General features: G+C 32.1%; 1 protein-coding gene across 4 annotated transcripts; it reads left to right on the top strand.

The window, feature by feature from the left end:
* Nucleotides 1-8,898: 8,898 nt before the first annotated feature.
* Nucleotides 8,899-14,570, top strand: LOC7485417 (serine/threonine/tyrosine-protein kinase HT1). 4 transcript variants are annotated; one of them, XM_002316558.4, is made up of 5 exons: nucleotides 8,906-9,593; nucleotides 10,034-10,481; nucleotides 10,991-11,446; nucleotides 13,455-13,715; nucleotides 14,199-14,570. In XM_002316558.4, the coding sequence occupies exons 2-4, from the start codon at nucleotides 10,065-10,067 to the stop codon at nucleotides 13,701-13,703; spliced, it is 1,122 nt and encodes a 373-aa protein (XP_002316594.2). In that variant the 5' UTR covers nucleotides 8,906-9,593; nucleotides 10,034-10,064; the 3' UTR covers nucleotides 13,704-13,715; nucleotides 14,199-14,570. The 4 variants fall into 4 exon arrangements, with proteins under 4 accessions (XP_024467419.2, XP_024467418.1, XP_002316594.2 ...); XM_024611650.2 differs by having other exon boundaries at nucleotides 8,900-10,376; XM_024611649.2 differs by having other exon boundaries at nucleotides 8,907-10,481; nucleotides 14,202-14,570.
* Nucleotides 14,571-20,951: the final 6,381 nt, after the last annotated feature.

A 20,951-nucleotide genomic window follows, 5' to 3' on the forward strand; every position in this document is an offset into this window, starting at 1 on the left:
CACACTTTTCTTCGAGAGAGAAAGAGAAGGGGAAGCTTATTCGTGATACTTGTTTGGAAAAAAAAGACTAGATTATTAAATTTCCAAGTTAACTCATTGATTATCGAATGAATTTAGAATAATTATATTTATTAAAATGTTGTAGTTTCATTCTTAAAAAAAAAATAAAAATCATTGATGTTAATTCGGCCGAGTTGGAGAAAGTGGAGGTGGGGGAGCACTGCTCCTTATCATCTGTCAGTGTCTAGCTGCTTGCAAATGGTTCTACGGTGTAGATCTGCTTGCCAGAAGACCTTGTATATTCTGTAATCTGTATTGTTGCTTTGTGCAATTTGATTAGACATATTGAACGGTCAAGATAAATCCAATCATAATCAGACTAGCCAAAAGAAATTAAATTTGGATGGTAGAGAGTGTCCAATATAACCTTCCTATATATTGACTTGTTGAGTAATCGTAGTATACTAATAGATCTACCGTCATAGTATAAGTACACAGTTAGATATCTTATTTGTAAAAAAAAACACTAGTTACTTAATTGTTGGATTAATGTATGAATAATTGAGTAGGGATAAGTAAAAAAACGAGTCAAAAAAAATCAAGAAAAACTAATTTATAAAACTTTTAAAAATATTAATTTAGTTCAATTTCAATATGAGAAAGTTGAAACTAACTAAACCAAGATGAATCAAACCGGTTTGATTTTGAACCCCTAAACATTAATGCCAACAAAATATTTCATACACATAACAAAGAATAAAAATAAAAAACCAAAAAAACACTGTAATTCCATTGTAAAATAAAACAAAAAAAAGGTTTTGAAAACCTTAGCCCATAATAAAAAGACCTAAAAGGCCAATTAAATTGATATAGGTCTAACTAGTTTTTAAAGAAAAAACCACAAACCAAATCAAATCATTCAATTTGAACCGGTTGATAGGTTCAGTTCATGGTTTAAAAAATACAAATTTTGGTTTAGCTGGTTTTTTATCAAAAACCAAATTAAACCAAAAATACTCATCATTGTTATTAAGTTGATTTAAATATTAGCTTTTTAAAAAAAACAATGTTGTTTAGTTTTATTTAAAAAAAATTGAGTTTCGCTTGACGAATCAATCAATCAAATTATAAATTTAATCAAGTCAATATCAAAAATTAATTCAATTTAAAATTTGACTATGATTAGTCTTCTAACTGCAAGTTTGGTCAATCAATCCATTAGACTGGATGTAATATACATGTCCATAATCCACATCAATTCACATTTTATATATATATATATATATATATATATATATATATATGAAAGGCAGTTAAAAACAAGAAGATGGCCACGCTCCCACAAGCAAAATGGAGGGATATACTGGCAGTAGATTTTATTGCAGGAATGGTTTTTAAGCTGTGGCGGGAATTTCCCAGTAGTTTGAGGGCATTTTTGGAAAGTTCCTATCCAAGTTAGTCGGTGGTGATAGAGATGGCAGCTTCAGTTCAGTGGTTACCAAAGTTTGTGCCATAGGTCGAATATATCCTTGTTCCGGAAACAGTTAAAAGATTCATTCTGCTGACAGAATCCGAGGTTCAAGATAACAGCTTCTCACCAGATTTAAAGTTTAAGTTATAGATTGAGGAAGTTAATTCGATTAATTAAAATAATGTTATTTTAATTAAAATAGTTAATATAATGTTGTTTTAAAAATATTTATCTCAGTTAATTTTAAATTAATTTTTTTACATTAAAAACAAACTGGGTTAAATAAATACAATAATACAAAATGATTTAGCCCTGTAAAGGTTTTGCTTAGAAAAGGGACAACAAGGCTTTGTTTGATTAAACCTAATAATTACAAGTGCAACTTGGTGGGTGGATTATTGATTTTGTGGTGATTTTTTTTCTGATGATATTATAATTTATATTATTTTTACAATTAAAATATATTTTCAAGTGAAAAGTATTTTAAAAATTAAATTTTAAATAAGTAAATCTTGAAAATTCATCTATCTTCCACTCGAAATTTTTTTACATATTCATCGATCATGGAAGGAAAAATCAAAGCAATAACAGAAGAAGAAGAAGAAGAAGAAGCAAGATTTTTGAGTTGATAATTTAGTGTAATAATAATAATAATAATGTAAACGTGTTTGTTATATAGCAATGATCCTCTAAAGTGGGAAATGATTGGGGTTAGGTTCCATGGACCAAGGAAGAAGTAGTTAGGGTTGGACGCGACCTTGATGTGTACTAACATAACTTGGGCTGCCTGTGGTTGCAACCACACGGACTGTCACAGCTAGGAAACAACACCATCTCTTTGATTAATTTGTTCTATTTGGCATCTTTGGAGATGCTTTTTAGTTGTTGAACTTGGCTCAGATCGAGGCTCGAAGCTTAACATGGCTCGGGTGATTTAAGAGTTTTTTTTTATAAAAAAAATAGATATTTTTGTGTTAATTTTTTTTATTTTGTATTATTATGCTTTTATCAATTTTTTGTTTTTGTTTAAAGTGAATATTTTTTTATATATATAGTTTATGTTATATTCAATGTCTGTCTTTTTGTTATCTCGATTAAGATAACATGTAACATGATTAAAGAATAACATTCTATATATAAAATAACTTAGTGATATAAAGTTTAAAGATCATTTATACAACCATTATGTGAGTTTTTTCATAGACATAAATGATCTCTTCATATGAAATTCTCATGCGGGTCAATTCAATGTACATGTTTTATGACAAGCACCTACATATTAGTTCTAGATATCTCTTAATTATACCTCAACTTATGAGAACAATTGATTCCTTTCATAAATGAAAGAACACAATATGTACTAATCTTTACGGCTCTAATAAATATCCAATATTTAAGAGAGCATCGACCAATAACATTTTAGGAACAATGCTTTGATACAATATGAATCTCATAATTATAACAAATTTATAATTTTCCCTGCAAAATATTTTTTCTCCCATGAACTTTATCTTTGCTCTACATCCACAAATCAAATATTAGATTCATTAATCTAATATTATATGAATATTAAAGATGAATTAAGCATTTATTAATAATAAATATGTATTTGTATGAATATAATAATATCACGTGTAACCAACCGATTGACTATAAGACATATTAAACTATAATTAAAACCCAACGATTCTTAGCGGTTAAGTGTGTTATTGAATAACCATGACTAGAAGAGTTCACAAAATAAAACATGCTTATATAAGAGGGGATGGAGAGGTTTCCTATTGGGAGAGAGATGCCAAAAACCAAGGGTGTTATTTTCTTTCGCCTTAATTGTTGTTATTGGAAATCCTAATAGTGAGACTCGTGATGGAGAGGCACACACAAATGTGTTGTATTAGAGATCCACAGTATTGTGCTAGAGATCCATGATATAACACAAAGGTTTAGGAATTCACGATGGGATGACTTACACACAAAAGAATGTTTGTGGTGGAAGATAATTTCTGAATGAGGTCTAAACTTAAGAACAAGTCCTTTCCAACCTGAGAAAATTAATGTATAAGCTTTTTTGAAAAATAAATATTTTTCTTAGTTTTTTTTTCTCTATTTTATACTTCTTATTCTGAATTGGTATGCTTTTCTATATTTTTTTTTCCTATTTGAAAGGAATTGCTTTTCTATTTTATTTTTTTATATTCAGTATCACTAGGTTTTTGTAGTTTTTTTTCTATATAAAGGGTTATAATAGCTTTTCGTTAAGTGGAGACATGGATGAATAAAATTAAGTAACATATCTCCTTGTAATCATGATGTTTTTGGTATTTAAGGGTTTGGATTTCTAACAAACTATGTTATCATTTACTTTCATTTGCGTCAATTAGTATCATGACCCAACAATCCCTGGTGATTAATCGTCGTTTGTTATTGAATAACCATAGTTAAAAAAGATCACATAATAAGACATGATCATGTAGAAGGGGATGAGGAGGTTACCTATCAGGAAAGAGGTATATAAGAGCTAGTGTGTTGTTTCTGTTTTTGTTATTTATTGTTAGTGAAAATCCTGGTAATGGGATCCATAATGGGACAATCCTCAATAAATATAAGTATTGTGACAAGGACTCATGATGAGAAGGCTTGCACAAAAGTATTAGAGCCCATAATAAGATGACCCCATAAAAAAAAAGATATTGATGGTGGAGGATTGTTTCTGATTGAGGCATGAACTTGAGGACGAATTTCTTCTAACGTTGAAAGATTGATGCAAGAGCTTTTTTAAAAAATATAAATATTTTTTAGTTAAATTTTTTCTTTTTTGTATTACCATGTTTTTCTAGTTTGAAGGGAATAACTTTTCCTATTTTATTTTTTATATTAATAATCGCTTGAGTGTTCCAGTTTTTTCCACATAAACCGTTATAATAACATTTTGTCGAGTGCAAATATTGATAAATAAAATTAATTATATTATGTCTATCCTTAAAGCTATGATATTCTTGGCCTTTAAAGATCTCGACTTGTAACAAATCTGGTTAAAACCCTTTGCTCTCGTCCATGTCATTGGGTTTTTGTTGAATCAAACCATACATTGACTCAATAAAACCCAATTAACATGATTAGGTTTTTAGTAATATGGTATCCCTGATCAAACTCAATTTAAAACTAGTTAGATCACTACCAAGAAAATAAAAATAAAATCACATGGTTTTTTTTTTTTTTTAAAGAAGAGGTTAGCATAATGATTTACAGGTTTACCTAATATCCCAACTCTTTTTTACATCGGTGTTCGAAAGGGGTTTCGATGACTATATCTCCTTTTCATTTAAAACCAAACCAAATCAAATCAAATCAAATCAAGCCAAGCCAAACCAAACCAATTACAAGGGTGTGCCAATGTGAATATAATTCCATTCCTCCTAGCTAGAAAACGGTGTGGTAAGCTTCGTTGCTGTCACTTTGCTGTGCCCATTAAGCATATTTCCTTTTACAAAAGGATTCTTTGTCTCGTTGCTCCCACCCCTTCATAATTACGCTAGCCTTTACTAGCTTTGCATCTTTTCTTGTCCTCTTTGCTCTATAAAGAACGGAAAAGAATGGTTTTTCTATGTAGACTTGTACTGATAACTCGAGGAATTAGGGCATAGTGCTTGAGAAAGGTTGTTTCATTCTTCCTTATCCTTCAAGTTTAAATCTCTAAACCTAAAGTTTAATGATATTTCTATATTATAATCTGTCTTTAGAAGACTCACAAATCTAGCACTAAGAAAGTTTACGTAGCATCATATATACTCATTCAGTTTTTAAGGTCTTAGATTTCAAGTTTTGCCGCTGCTTTATTATAATAAAACCGATATGTCTATGTCAGTTCAGCTAGATTTATATATTCTAAGAGATATCTTGAACTTTGACTCTATCATAAATACAATGAAAATCCCTTCACACATGTGTGGACGGGATGAACCAGAGTGTTTTTATATAAAATTTGAGTATTTTTTAATTAAAAGTATATTAAAATGATATTTTTTTATAATATTTTATATGGGCATGGAAAAACCATCAAGAAATACTTAAGAAACACATAAACAATCTAAAAACAAGAAGCTAGTGGGGGTGACGAACGGCATGAAATCGGGGATGACAATTGTTGTATGGCATTGTTTAGTTTATTAGCCTATGAACTTTAAAAGCGTGGATTGATCATCGATCGATTGTTTGGAGGCTCATTTTGTGGAAGATGGTCGGCACCTCAAGCCTAGTCTAGTGGCTAGTAAATAAGAGACGAGATGCTCTCAGATGCATGGACATGTCGATGGGCCACAGGTTAGGTGATAGGTTGCTCTTAGCTTGCATAGGACCACCAATATAAAAACAATGGTGTATTTACAAAAACTGGGGTCACTTTCTCTTGGATCGATTAGGATTTAGAGGAGAGAATTTGATTAATATTTAAGTGCACAGGGAGCTCATAATCAAGATCCTGTTAAGGAAACATAGGGCTTGATTTGTAGTCAGTGAGGTTGAGTGAGAGAGACAACATTTTCAAGCGCTGTTCTGGAATCCTAATTAAGTATAGTTTATATTTTGCTTACATTCCCATCGCTTTCGGATATCTTTTGCATAAGCAAGGTGGGTGATCTTCAAGTGACATAGCAAGAAAAATACACTTGATTTATTCTAATGCAATGGCATGTGGTTGTTCATGCTATGTCTTGTGTTTAATGCGTGTTTCGTAACGTGATGTCGAAAGCTTTTTTTAAAAGAATTTATTATTTGGTGATTTTTTATTGTTATTGTAAATTTTATTAATCTATATCTAATTTTTCTAGATGAAAAATAATTTAAAAAATAAAAATTACCGTGAAAAAAGCACTTCAAAAAAATTGTAATCTCATTGCAGCCGCTAGGTTGGCTGCAAATCTGTTTTGAGCAAGCCATTTTAGGGTTAGAGATCATTCTACCACAGATTTCCTTAACAGATACCTATCTAGCAGGCAAATACACACACTATTGCTCTTGCTACGCTCCACCATTGATGCAAATGGAAGGTATGATTCTATACCAGTTATAAAACCAATTAACATAAGGTTAACTGAATTTTTTTCTTCCTGATCCGGGTCAGGGTCTAGTCACGGGTCAAAAAAGTCTAACCGGGTTTTGATTGGGTCAATCACATCAACTGAATTTTTTCTTCCTTTATTTTTTAAAACTAGATTGATTAATGTCTTGGGTAATTTCATGTCTTGAGTTGGGTGGATCATGAATTGACCCGTCAAGCAAGTCAAGGTTTTACTGCTATATTTTGACAAAATATAAAATCAATTAACATAAGGTTAGACCCACAAATGTAAAACTTGATCCGGGTTGCAGCCTGATCACAGGTCAGAAAGGTCTAACCGGGTCAACCCAGGTCGAGCCCCAATTTTTTTCTTAAAAAAACAAAATAACGTTATTTTAACTAATTCTTTTTCTTAAAAAAAATAATGGATTGAAAGCCGGGTTTTAACCAGATTTATAAGGTTAATTGACTTTTTTTTTTCCTTTATCTTTTTAAAATTAGATTGATTCATATTCCAAGTTTCATGTCTTGGGTGAGTCACGAATCGACTCGTCAGCCAAGTCAAGGTTTTACTGTTTGGCAAGATACAGGTGCTGATGATACGGCAGCATGGCCATAATGGTGATCGTGGGTCTGGAGACAATGGGTCCAATTATCATTCCTGAGCTAATTAAGGAGGACCTGGACCTGGCAGATGCATTAGCCTCAACACAAACCCTACCAGATGTGGCCTATGGAAGTGATATTCCAGCTCCACAGAACCTCTTGCACCTTTCACATATGGTCCAGTTTCGAGCTGCTGGTTCTCTCATGGCCCATAAACCTTGCCTAAATTGAATCGTATCTTTTCTTATTGGTGCTGCCTTGGCATTTTGAAATCAAATTACATGAAGGATAAAGAAGGCTCGTAGTCTAAGCTCTTGCAGACCGAGTTTTGACCCTTTAGCACCATCCCACCCAGTCCACAATGGCAGAACAGCTGACAAAGACGATGCATGAAGCCACAACTTGCAGAGGATTGTATCAAACTGGGTCTTAAATAATTTGATTTTTTTAAAATTGTAACAGTAAATTAAAAATATTAACGGAATAACACGATTTGGAAAAAATAATGATGATCGTGAGAACACATTGCAGCATAAAAAGGAGCTAGAATTAATAGGTTAAATAACTATAGTACAAGTCGTAATTAAAAAAATAATAATTTGAGGATAAAATTGACATAAAAGAATAGTTTGGGTATAAAATTGATACTCTCTTGGTAGTATGAGAATATATGTGTTTGCCCAGTAATAAAGAAAGAACCAAAATCTTTTTCCCCATTTCTTTCTAATCAAAAGATGGGAATACTCTTTTGTAAGAGAGAGTTTGAGAATTAGATCCTATCTGGGAGAGTACGTGGTACCTTTTGTTCTTGATAAGTTTTAAAAAATATTTTTTTTATAAAAAATATTAAATTAATATTGTTTTAGTAATATATATATATATATATATTCCTTTCAGAGTGGGAATCTTAGACATTTGATAAAGTTTGCTTTTGTAATACAATTCAGATTTTTTTCTAAATTGATTTTATATATATATAATTTACATACTTATATGTTCTATTTAAATGAAAATGCCTTTTTACACTCGTTTTATAAGTTGATTTACTTAAAAAAAATCTAAATCATTGGAAAATCTTATTAATCTATAGTTTAGGGTAATCATTTTTATTTTCATTATTTTTAAAAAAAAAATTATTGGAAGTGATCCAGTCAAACTTGGATTAGATTTGATCTGGTTAACTGGATCATTAAAACACACATAAGTTAACTGAATTTCATTATGTTAATGTATTTTTTTATTTAATTTAAAACCTGATTTGATTTGGGTTTTGAGTTATGTATTTTTCATGTTTGTTTGTTAATCTGATCCGAGTTTAATAATTATATTTTTAAAATTTAAAATTACTTTTGAAAACACTCTAATTACCAAACCAAATCATGCATAACTAACTGGTGTCATCGAATACGATCAACTAAAATCTCAAACAAGAAGACATAAATGAAGGGGGGAAAAAAGAAATTGAACTTTGAAGGGATGCCGATGTTCATTACTATGATCTTAATTATCGAATATGCCACTGCTTTTGTTTTAGACATATTAATCATAAAATTATAGCCTGTGGTACGTAACATCATTTACTGCTCTAAATCACATGCAGACTACCAAAACAGTTGCCAATAGCCCTTGGATGAATCCATTCCTCTCTCTTCTATGTACACTGAAAGGGACGACCCACATAAATGAGTTCATTTCACATCAAATCCTTAAACATATGTTAATATATATAGATCATAGCTAGTTAATGTTAGAAGATAGAAGAAGATAAACTTAAATATCTAAAACAACAAGGGATTTATCTTAAAATCATAGTCAAAATGAGAGAGGTTTAGTTGTTTAATCTAAAATCTGGATCCTGGGCTTAGTCAGAGATCTGATTGCGTCTTGTAACCATGCACCATGGCTAGATTATGACTGTTTTTGTGTGGGAGCAATTATTTAACCAAATACAGAGGGATCTTGCTATATTTGAAGATAGTTCAAAGACATCACAAGAAGGAATTAAGAACAGACAGTGGTGTCAGATGGTGTATGATTTGCCACTTGTGAGGTTTCCACCTGTAAAAGCCACTTGTATGTGGCGCACAAATGGTAGTGTAGCAGTAATTAAAAGATGCGTATCCTAAAGTTTGGATTTTTCTTTATCCTAATGTTGAAGGCAAAGCTTAGCTTAAGAGGTGGAGAAAATCAGAAGATGTGAATCAATCAGGATCATCTGATGAACATAAGCCACACTTTGCCACTGTACCCACTTAGTAGCATTAATGATGATAAAAACGAAGATTAGATGCAGCAGAAAACAGAGGAGTTGGCTTCTGTCCAGAAAAGAGCTCCCCTCTCTTTCCTTCTCTCTTGATATCTTTTACTTTTCATTGGAGCATTCACGAGACCCCCATGAAGTTTCTGCTTTGAATTCATCTATATTTCCACTGCCAAACGACCTAATCTCTTGATCCTGCCGTGAAAATCTCTCTTCTCCTTGTTTTTTTTTTTTGCTACAGTCACACCCCTGCATTTTCATGAATTGTCTTCTTCTCTTTACTTTTCAGTTCTTCATGCCATGAATCCTCATAACCTTTCTTTGTTTGGTCCTTGTCTTTATTGGTAGTTATCATCTTCTGTTGACAAATTTTCAGCATGGAAAGTAGTCATTTAGCTGGTTTTTTCATGCGCTAAAGAACTTGATCAGCGTGTTTTCTTTGTTGTGTGCATGACTGTTTCTTGTACTGGTTTTGATCAGTTCATGAAAATCCATTTTTCCTTTTCAATTTTCTGCAGAACCCATGTTTCTGAATCAGTTCATGCACTTTCTAAAGTCAATCCACACTTTCAGGAGGAAAGCTCCTTTTGATTGTTTGATTTGACAGCTTTTCTTTTTTTCTTAATCATATCTTTGGCAGTCATATCAAACACAACAAGAGAGGTTCTTCAATGGCGAGTTCATGTTTCCATGCATTTCGTCTTCGAAGACCGAAGAGCAAAACATTAACAATTCCTTCCTCATCAAAATCCCATTTGAATTCTGAAATGGAGAACTTGGAGAGGAAGAGATTTGACAGCATGGAGTCATGGTCAATGATACTGGAATCTGAGAATGTAGAGACTTGGGAGGCTTCAAAGGAGGACGAAGAGGAATGGACTGCTGACCTTTCACAGTTATTTATAGGCAACAAGTTTGCTTCTGGAGCTCATAGTAGGATTTATCGTGGTATTTACAAGCAGAGAGCTGTTGCTGTCAAAATGGTGAGGATTCCAAACCAAATGGACGAGACTAAAACTTTGCTTGAACAGGAATTCAAATGTGAAGTTGCTTTGCTTTCGCGTCTCTTTCATCCCAATATAGTCCAGGTCTGTGCGGTTTTGCTTTCCAATTCAGTTAAAAGCACAAAAAGCATTTCCTTTTATTAATTAGCAATGATGTAGTTGATATGATTAATATGTTAATGAGTAATTAGTGAAGGTATAAAAGGTAATCAATGTATCCTGCGGATATTTCCTTGGTCTAATGTGCTTAATTTTGTAACTTGACTTGGACAAGGAACTCTGTTCCAATGTGAAAGCTTTGTTGATTTATAGAATTCTCTTCGTTATCCCAAGTTGTCTTCAAGCTTTAGAAGATGCCATACTGGGTTGGCCTGATTTTTTGAGACGGCCTCAAATTTCTTACCTGTATCTGTGCTTTGTACCTCAACCTGAAGCTTCGATGAGTTTCTGAGCTCATGCTATTGATGCTTCTGAAAAAAATTAGGCTTTAGTCTTGCTTTATATTCAATTTCCATAGGCGGAGAAAGGATGTTCAATTAAAAACTCATCCTCGCTTTGGTTATAGCAATATGGTAAAAGTGCTTTCTTTGCAGTTCATTGCAGCTTGTAAAAAGCCACCTGTGTACTGTATCATCACAGAATACATGTCACAAGGAACTCTGAGGATGTATCTCAACAAGAAAGAGCCATACTCACTTTCAACAGAAACAATACTGAGATTAGCTCTTGATATATCACGAGGAATGGAGTATCTTCATTCACAGGGAGTCATCCACAGAGACCTGAAATCAAATAATTTGCTTCTGAATGATGAAATGAGGGTTAAGGTTGCTGATTTCGGCACATCATGTCTAGAAACACAGTGCCAAGAAACCAAAGGGAACAAGGGAACCTACCGCTGGATGGCACCTGAGATGATCAAGGAGAAACATTGCAGTCGGAAAGTTGATGTGTATAGTTTTGGTATTGTGTTATGGGAGCTAACTACAGCTTTGCTTCCCTTTCAAGGAATGACCCCTGTCCAAGCTGCATTTGCTGTAGCCGAGAAGGTATGCAGATTATTTTTGTTCGATTCAACTCGCATTTGCTAATTCCGAGCTCTCGTAGAAAAAAGATTTGCCTGCATGCTTCTTTTATCTTACAATTTGATGTTTCCAAAAAGAAAAATAAAACGATCATCTTGTAGCAGTGGGAGTTTCCCATAATATATTAGGTAGTGTTTGGTTAAAGTCTTGAAACTAGAGACGCGGATACAATTAGAATAGAGACATGTCCTCTCTGTTTTGAAATAATAGAAATTCACTCCAAAACTATTATAAACATGGATTTATGTCTCTGTCTGTCTTTGTCTCTGTCTCTTCTACTAAGTATTTGTCCCTTCTATCGTGTATGCTAACCAAAAGCAACTGTTCATAAAATCAATGAGATCTATTATCTCAAAGAACAATCATCTAAAACAGTAAAATTTGCACGAAAAACTCGTTAGGAGAAAAGAGGCGATTTTGTCTGTTATTTTTGTATTGCTATGTTATTGATCATCTGCTAGTTTCAAGATGTGTATCTTATTTAGCAATGCACCCCTTCCGAACTCATGCTTGCTATTAATTAGGTGATATCTGAATTTTTTTGTGAAATCACTCATTGGTGGCCATTGGATAAACAAAAACAGTAACAATGAACTATCTTGGATGGGTTCATTCAATTTGGTATCTGCTTTGAAGAATAATTTTGGAGGGCAAAAGCTCTGTGAACTTGGAAATGATGAGAAAGATTATTTCCAGAATCTAGCTACAAACACAGTACTGCAAAACAAGTTTTCCTAAATTAGTTCAAGTTGAAAACTAGTTTCGATGAGCATGTATCACACAAAGTTGATATTCAGCTTTATTCCTCTCCATCCTTGGGGCATATGAGCAGAAGGAGCATCTCCTTTCTTTATCTGCCTGAATTTTTCCTCAGGGAGTGAGTAGACTAATTCTGTTATCCCCATGATACTGTAAATTTACATTGCTTTATGACCACTTGAGCCTTAATAAAATGATTCGGGGTTCTGCTGCTTGTTGCCACTACTGTTTCCAAAACTTAATGTTTTCCATCTGTTATGAGGCTGTAAACTTTAACTGTGTTACTGTTGTGTTAAATTTGTTTCAATGGAGATTCTAAAAGGCAGACAATTACCAGTTTTGGTTAGGTTGATCATGCTGTATTTTCAGGGTAAGACTCAGAGATTGCTCATCAAAACTCTTGCTGCTGGTCTAGTTCTCTGAAAGAACATTTGATCCGTGTGTACAAAAATAAGATTTGTAGACATCAATTGAGCCATGTCGAAATGCTTATAAAAACTGAAAATGGTTACTTATTTTAGGGACTATAAGGATGGAACCTGAGAGCTTCCACTATGGTCATTTGAAATATGAAAGGGCTCTGCTAGGCATATTAGCCGGAGCATAATTTTAGATGAAATTGAGCAATATGAGGCTCTGTGAATAACTGGAAGCATGCCATACTTATTTTTTCAAGTTCTGTCATAAGCATGGTTCTTAAACTTGGCTTAGCCCGGTGGTTGACCTGCCGACCCGGGGCTTAGACTAGGCAGAGTTAGTGGAAAACCCTGGATTCAAAAATCCTGCAGTTTGATGCCTGTTTCAGTTTTTTATTTTTTTTTAAATAAAGCTAGGTTAACCTGGCAAACTCGTAACTGGGCCTTAAGCAGGGTCAAACTGCAGGTTGGGTGTCTTAACTATGGTCTGGAGTAATTTTCTGTCAGTTTTATGGGAGCAATCTTCCTCTGGTCTACCATTTGTAAGTCTCCTATGCTCAAATTATGGGGGAAAGCTGTGGTAGCAGAAGATATGTGATGGAGCTTAGAATGCATATGACTGATCTCACAATAAAAGGAAAACTCTCTGCGGGATAAACATATCTGACCCATTTTGTTTCCATTGAAAATAATCCTTTTGTTGCTAACTATATTTTTAACTCTGAAATGCAACCTGTGGCCTCAGAACTTGGGGCAACAGACCAATTCTATATAAATTGTTTTTGTTTCCATGGCAGAATGAGCGGCCTCCACTGCCAGCAAGTTGTCAGCCAGCACTTGCACATTTGATAAAGCGCTGTTGGGCAGCCAACCCATCCAAGCGACCAGATTTTAGTCACATTGTTTCTGCTTTGGAGAAGTACGACGAGTGCGTCAAAGAAGGCCTTCCTCTTGCTTCACACTCAGGGCTCGTCAGCCGGAATGCCATTCTGGAACGCTTGACAGGCTGCGTATCCATGAGCTCATCTGTACCTGTACATGCCTAACTCCAATTCAAGGTACTGCCATATCTCTAGTCCTTTATAACCATTCACTTGTACATGATGTTCTTCCAGTAATCTAAGGTTATGGTATGCTGGAGGCATATCAATAAGGTTCTCTCAGATTTGGATTCACCTTCCAATGGTTCCATACTTTGGACAGACCAAGGAAGGTTGTTTCACTTCTTAAGAACTATAAAGAATGCTAAATCTTTTAGAGAAGAGACTGAACATGGATGCTGCTGTTACGCTTAATTTAGATAATGTGGCATGTCTATTAGTGTTTGATTCCTGTCTTGAGACAGAAAACAGGAAATCCAATTCAAAACTGTCCCAAATATATATTTATTTTATATCTTCATCGCTATCTCTTCAACCAAACATGTTTCTGTAGAAGGGTAAAAGAAAACTTATGTTTAAATTCTTCAATGAACAATGTTGTTTTCAGTTTGCATTAAGCTCATACATCAGGAATTGAATGAAGCCTTGCTTCCCTTGTAGCAGGTGAAATGTTAGGCAGGCTGGACCTGTTGTGGATTCTCCACAGCAAGGAAGAAAGACTGAATTATCCAATAGAGAAGAGGAGGACCCACAATAGGCCCATCCCACAAGCAATCATCTTGAAAAGAGCTGTAAATATATGGTGTCTGTGTCTCCCAAAAAGAAAGAAATTTTCAAATTTCAATCATGGATGAATATGATAGCTAGCAATCCAGTTAGAGGAATCTCCACCTAATGCCACCATTTTTCAACCCTAATTATTGATCATCATAAAAGTTAGGGTTAGCCCTAAATCACGATAGAAGAATATCTATCACGTCTATGCCTCATCCAATTAAAAATAAAAATTGTGCTAACTAGCTATTGCTTTTTTGTTGCCCTTTCTCTCTTTTGTTTTTCTCCATGATTAATTCTCCCTCCAACAGTCGTCCATGGTAACATCATCCAAGCAGTTTTTAGTTGTTCTCCATTTGTATTGGATAATTTCATATCATATCACCTCTATATCTTACTCATGATGTTCGATAACCAGACAATATTTTTGTTTTTTTTAATAATCATTACCATATTTTGTCTAATTAAAGTATTTTTTTCACTAAAAATAGCTGAAAGTTGATTTATAAATTAAAAAATGTGATTATGAACTCAGAGGAAAAATAATTTAAGCTAAACAACATATCGTCTGGGAATCACTAATTTAGTTGTGATTATGAATTTATGACATTGGTTTTTAAGTGTTCAATAATACTTTAAAAACTAATATTAGAATCATTTCCATGTGTTATTTTCATTTGTAGCTAAGAAATATTGAAAGGGTTTAAGCAATAATAAGTGATTATGTAAATTGTGTTGGTTAAAGAGCCTTTTAGGCAGCTGGCTCACATGCCATTGTATTGAGAAAAGCAAGACAATGGAGCACTTCCACTAGATAGCATGGGCATCATGAGTTACCCTTTTCAAAGTAGATGACAACATATATATATATATATATATATATATATATATATATATATATATATATATATATATTCAAATCTTACATGAATTTCTCAACTTTTGACTGTGATGAGACCAGAAGTTGGCTGATCCAATGAAGCAAATGGATGGAGATGCAAGCTGCTTGATCTATAAACTATAAGTGTAAATTATGAAGGACTGTGTGTGTGGAATGTGACCACTCTTTTTATTTCAATGAAAGACAAAAAAAAAATCAAGTCAAAACAGAAACAAAAAATACCTGAGTTCTTATCTAAAAAAATAGGTTGAAAGGGGGCATATAGAAACTTTCAACGAGAAAATGTTTTATTAATTTTTTTTAATAGAATCTATTTCAAATCTATTTTTATGTTTTTTTACTTTGATAGGATTCAAATATCTAAATTTAATAGGCTAATTTGTTCATCTCAATTCAAGTCACAAAACAAACAGATGAGCAAAGACAAAAAAAAAAAAAGATACAAAGTTGTATTGAAACATAACTCATTATGAGGAGGTGTTTGAAAATGTAACTGTAGTTGATTTTCAAAGTGTTTTTTCTGAGAAACGTACATATATTTTTTATTTTTTAAAAATTATTTTTAATATCAACACATTAAAACGATTTAAAAATATATAAAAAATTAAAATATCATACAGTATAAATTATACCGTAATGTCAAAAGATCACGAGAGGGTAATGTAAATGTGGATGAAGTTGATGTTGATGTTGCTTTGTTGGGGTCGACTTGCACCGAAATTAACTCTATGATTATTGACTAATTCCTAACAAAGAGAGAGTCAAAGTATAATCTCATTGTCATGAATGGGTATCACCAAGAACATTATTGGGTTTTGCTTTACCATTTCAAAAATCAATTCAAACTTTTTATTCCAATTAATACACTCTCTTAAGATGAATGAGACATTTGGTATTGACTTTATCGTTAATTAATTCGAATGAGATGCTCATCTTGGCTGCATCCCCACCAGAAGCATCATAAAAGTACTTGACAAGTTCAAGCATGCCTTTGTGAATAGGTTATTCAAGTCCAATCCAGTGCTTTATTTATTTATTTTTTAATCAAGCTTGGTGTTTTTAAATTTGGGACATAATAATATAGAAATTGGAGAGCAAGTTGAAGAATTTTATAGTTTTCTAGTAGTAACCATCAACAATTATTCAACAAAAAAATAATAAACACGAGAAGAAAATAAACATAAAAAAATGAATAGATAAAAATATTTATTTTTTTTATTAACGTGGTTATTTGGGTTAGCTTGTGTGCACCTTGACTAACCTCATGGGCTCTCAAGTTAACGACTATGTAAACCTCCAGTGACCATGAGGTTTGTGAGACTCGAACTGCTGACCTTTAGGGAATAAATATAAAATCTGACCAGTTGAGCTATATCTCTAAAAGTTAGCGAGCATGAATATAGTTATAGGTTTGATCAGTATACAACTTTTTCTATTGCTCGTGAGTAATATATGAGGGTTTAGGAGCATTGAGATGTTTAATGAATGACAAGTGCCTCGTGGGTTCAATAATAATATGTGATAATTTAGTGTAATATAATATAAAGTTAATCTTAATATATACAATTATAAAAAAATAAATAGGAAATTACAAAAAAAAATTATCAATGTTAAATATTTATAAAATTGAGGTATAACAAAAACTTAACCACTCTAATTTTTGTTATATAACTTGCAATCCAACAATGACATAGAAAAATGTAACCCAATGCTAAATTTCTTTATAAGGTTTGGGGTGAGTATGTATGCATGTTGAATTTTTTTTTAAAAAAAATAATATAATAAATTAAAAATACTGACATAATAGCATTATTTAATGTTGTGTTTATATATGACATGATTTTCAATTGCGATGTTTAATGATGACGTGATTTTAAATTGCAATAACTTACAATGATATATTTTAGAAACGCGATATTCTTAAATCATAATATTATAATAAATCACTTTATTTTTCTAACAACATTAGCCCAATTACCTTCACTTGTTGGAAATATACCAAGACAAACAAGGTAAGCAATTCCTTTCAATAAAGCAATTAAATGTAGTAGTTGCTAGTGTTTTGATGATTATTGCGTTTTCAAAACACAATATTCATGTAATGTTACGTTTTATAACCGCAACTTTTTTATATATAACATTTTAAAAATACAAAAAGTATATATTATGTTATTTAATCAAGAACCTTTTGTAGCTATATTATTTCGTTTAAATTAGCTGAGGTTACCAAGAAACTGGGGCTTGGTTGTCCCGCCGCACCTGTATGTGATTGGGCAAACACAGAGGAGGCAGCCAGGCAGATTCGCATTCCAAAGATGGTCACTCCTTTTCACTAACCAGCTATAGATATACATCAACAACAAAAAGATACGATCCCTCCACCTTTTTTACCCCAATTACGCAAAAGACGTCCATGAGCATCCATGAGGACCTTGAGAAATTAAAATTGAATTTGACTTTTGACCTGGTCCATGGCCATGAGATCAATCCATTTCTCTTCACTCCAATGATGTTTTCCGGTAGGTTACTGCCCTAGTGTGTGTCTTGGATTGAATATTGTGGTGCATGAAGTTGTTTGAAAGTGCTTTTTTTTTTAATATAATTTTTTTAAAAATTTATCTATTTGTTCTTAACAGTACCAGCATATAGATATTATCAAGAAAACACCAACAAAAAAACAATAAATTACTACACTCTAAAACATTGGATAGTACAAGATGCTCTTATTCACTTAGTAAGATTATCAAATATGGTGTGAAATATATGCTCATTACAATAATCATTTGTTATTAAACTTGGTTCGACGGATGGATACGAGATCCAATTAATCTTCCTCCTGTTTTGGGCTGAGTGTTAAAAAAAATTAACCAAAAATTGACTTGATCAACTTAGTCAAAATCCAATTAACTTTCTTTAATTTTTTTTATTGACTTGGTGTTAACCGATCCTATCCGTGATCTGAACCTAACGCCAACCCTCACTCTAGATTAGGTTTAATAACCTTGCTATTAATAGTTAAATGTTATCCAATAAACCAACAATGGTTAATTCAAGCAGTTCGGTGCTTATTTTCTTAAACAAGATTTTGAGTTTGAATCTTATGCATGAAGCACATTTTTATTGGAAAAGTTTTATCTCTTAGTGAGCCAACTCGGTTTGACCGAATTCATTAAGGTCCCGTGAGCTTTAAATACAAAAGTTTAGATAAAAAAAAAAAAAGAAATAAAACTATCCAATATAGTCCTTTTAACTTCTCCTTTACTATATATATATAAAAGGGCTCGTCAAGAACATAAAAAAAGGAGTGATGATATCAAACCTTGGCAAGCAGTTAACTTTTCTTCTTGTATTTTCTTTTCCAGAGAACTTTGTTTTTTTTAATGTATCTACACCTAGTCATCATATATATCCTGTCTTGCTGCTAAATGCCACTTATCAGCAGCGATTGGCATGAGAAATGTAAAGCACTGCCATTATTACTGTTACAGTTAGTTGACTGAAAAGATTAATATCCAACTGACATTGACATAACCTTCTCCTCAAGAAAAGCACTTCACTTCACTTCATGATTTTTTAACTGCATTTCATCGAATTTTAAATTTTTTTTGTGCTAAAATTAAGTGTAGTTTATACTTTTTGGATTGTTTTGATGTGCTGATGTCAAAAATGATTTTTAAAAAATAAAAAAATATTATTGGTATATATTTCAGCACGAAAAGCTATTTAAAAAACACCCGCAACCACACTGCCAAACACGCTCTTCACTTTCTTTCTGGTTATCCGAAGATTACGAGAGAATCTCCCCTTACACCCACGGGAAAGGCCGCTTGGAGTTCAAATACATTTTTGGGAAGCATGAAAACACAATTTAACCCCTTGATGTGGAATTAAACATGAGTTAATATTTTTTTTAATATTTTTTTTATATAATCATTGCTAATATTAAAAACTCAGCTTGGTCGACTTAATGACTCGAGGCATAGCTCACTCGGGCTTGTTTTCAAACGAATTGAGAATTGACTGTACCAAACATGGACAATTAATGAGTCAACATGCAACTCGGTTAAACCAACGGGAGATCATTTCAAGTTAACTTTATTTTTTTTATTTAAAATGATATCAATTAAAATAAATAAATAAATAAAAACCTTAAATACATTATTTTAATTAGTTTGAGTTGACTCACTAAAGTTAAGATAACTTGATGAACTCGTAACATAAACTTTTAACCAATCATTCCTCAAAATTTTAGGATAATTATTTCGAAAAAAACATCTAATTACTTTAGTAAAAATAATTTGAAAATGGGAAGAAGTCTTGTGCATTGGTTATTGTGATGCAATGTATTTTTTGTTTAAAAATATATTTTCATAATTTTTTTAAATTTTTTTATTTGTTTATCAAATTCATTGAAAAACATAAAAAAATATTAATTTAATATTTTTTAAAAACAAAATATATTTTTAAAATACGTTTTTAACAGAAAAAACAAACTCTGCATTAAAGAATAGATGCCAGTGGCCATTGATGTAGCAACGAAAAGATATCTGGACTGAAGCGGGGACAAGAACAGTGGACTAGGGTGGCCTGGCCTCTTTCCCTTCCCTTTTTTGTTGGGAGATTCATCTTTTTAAGAAATTATGGTGCTTGTATGTTATACTTTTTAAATATTTTTTATTTAAAAATATATTAAAAAATATTAAAAAATATTTTTAAATTTTATTTTTGATAATAACATATCAAAATAATTTAAAATAAAAATAAATTCAATTTTTTTAAAAAAATACAGTTAAACTAAAATGACAAGCACCTCCCATTATTACCATTACGCAAGGGAACATGCAACCACCTTTGCTTTAATCGAAGCATTTTATTCTTGTGCCTACTTTTGCCGACCTTGATAAGTGATGACACCTATATCTATTCCATTTCATCTCCACCACAAACATCACCTCCCCCACCGCACCGCCGAAGAGGAGGTTGCTAGCTCTCTCCTCACTAATTGTGGGATAGCGATGCTTCTAGTGGCCTACGTGATCACCCTTGTCCTGCCAATTTCTGCTATGCTATGTTATCCACTCGAGTTCTAAAATTGGAAACCATGTTTGGCCATCCCTCGATCTCTAGCCTTAATTTCATGGATTTGCTTCCCATTTTTATGCAGAAAACGAAACACTATGTTGCATTTAATTCTAGAAAATACATAATATTTGATTTGAAAATATAAATAATTTTATTTCTAAAATAATTTCAGAATAAGTTTCTAAATTTTTAAAATAAAAAATATAAAGAGACAAGTCATTTCTATCGTCTTTTATATTAATTTGGATAAAATAAATAAACAGTAATATTGGTTTAAAAGATTTATTTGAATTGATAATTTAAGTATTTTTCATATTGTGAAAAGTTATTTTAGAAAGCTTTAATTTGATATATAAAGGTTTGATGAATAATAACTTCACCAAAGCATAAAACAAAATTCTGCCCTTTGAGATTGTGATTCAATGATTATTTAAGTATTTTTCATATTCTCATTAAAATTATATATAAAAAACTATTTAAAAACATTAATTTAATATGTTTTTTATAAATAAAAATTATTTTCAACAACCTTACCAAACATCCAAAAATAATTGAGTAATCATTAATGCTCCAAGATTAAATTAATATTCTTGATTTTTCCCTTACCAAATCCTTGAATGTTTGCTAAAGCAGTGAAATCCAAGATTAATTTTATT

This window comes from Populus trichocarpa, chromosome 11 (genome assembly GCF_000002775.5).
Source record: "Populus trichocarpa isolate Nisqually-1 chromosome 11, P.trichocarpa_v4.1, whole genome shotgun sequence".
Lineage (NCBI taxonomy): Eukaryota > Viridiplantae > Streptophyta > Magnoliopsida > Malpighiales > Salicaceae > Populus > Populus trichocarpa.

Bases quoted from the DNA above. Each gene is read 5' to 3' on its own strand.
- LOC7485417 (XM_002316558.4), top strand. From the start codon at position 10,065: ATGGCGAGTTCATGTTTCCATGCATTTCGTCTTCGAAGACCGAAGAGC. The intron at 10,482-10,990 runs GTCTGTGCGGTT...CTTTCTTTGCAG, and splicing joins TTCATCCCAATATAGTCCAG to TTCATTGCAGCTTGTAAAAA. The intron at 11,447-13,454 runs GTATGCAGATTA...TTTCCATGGCAG, and splicing joins CATTTGCTGTAGCCGAGAAG to AATGAGCGGCCTCCACTGCC.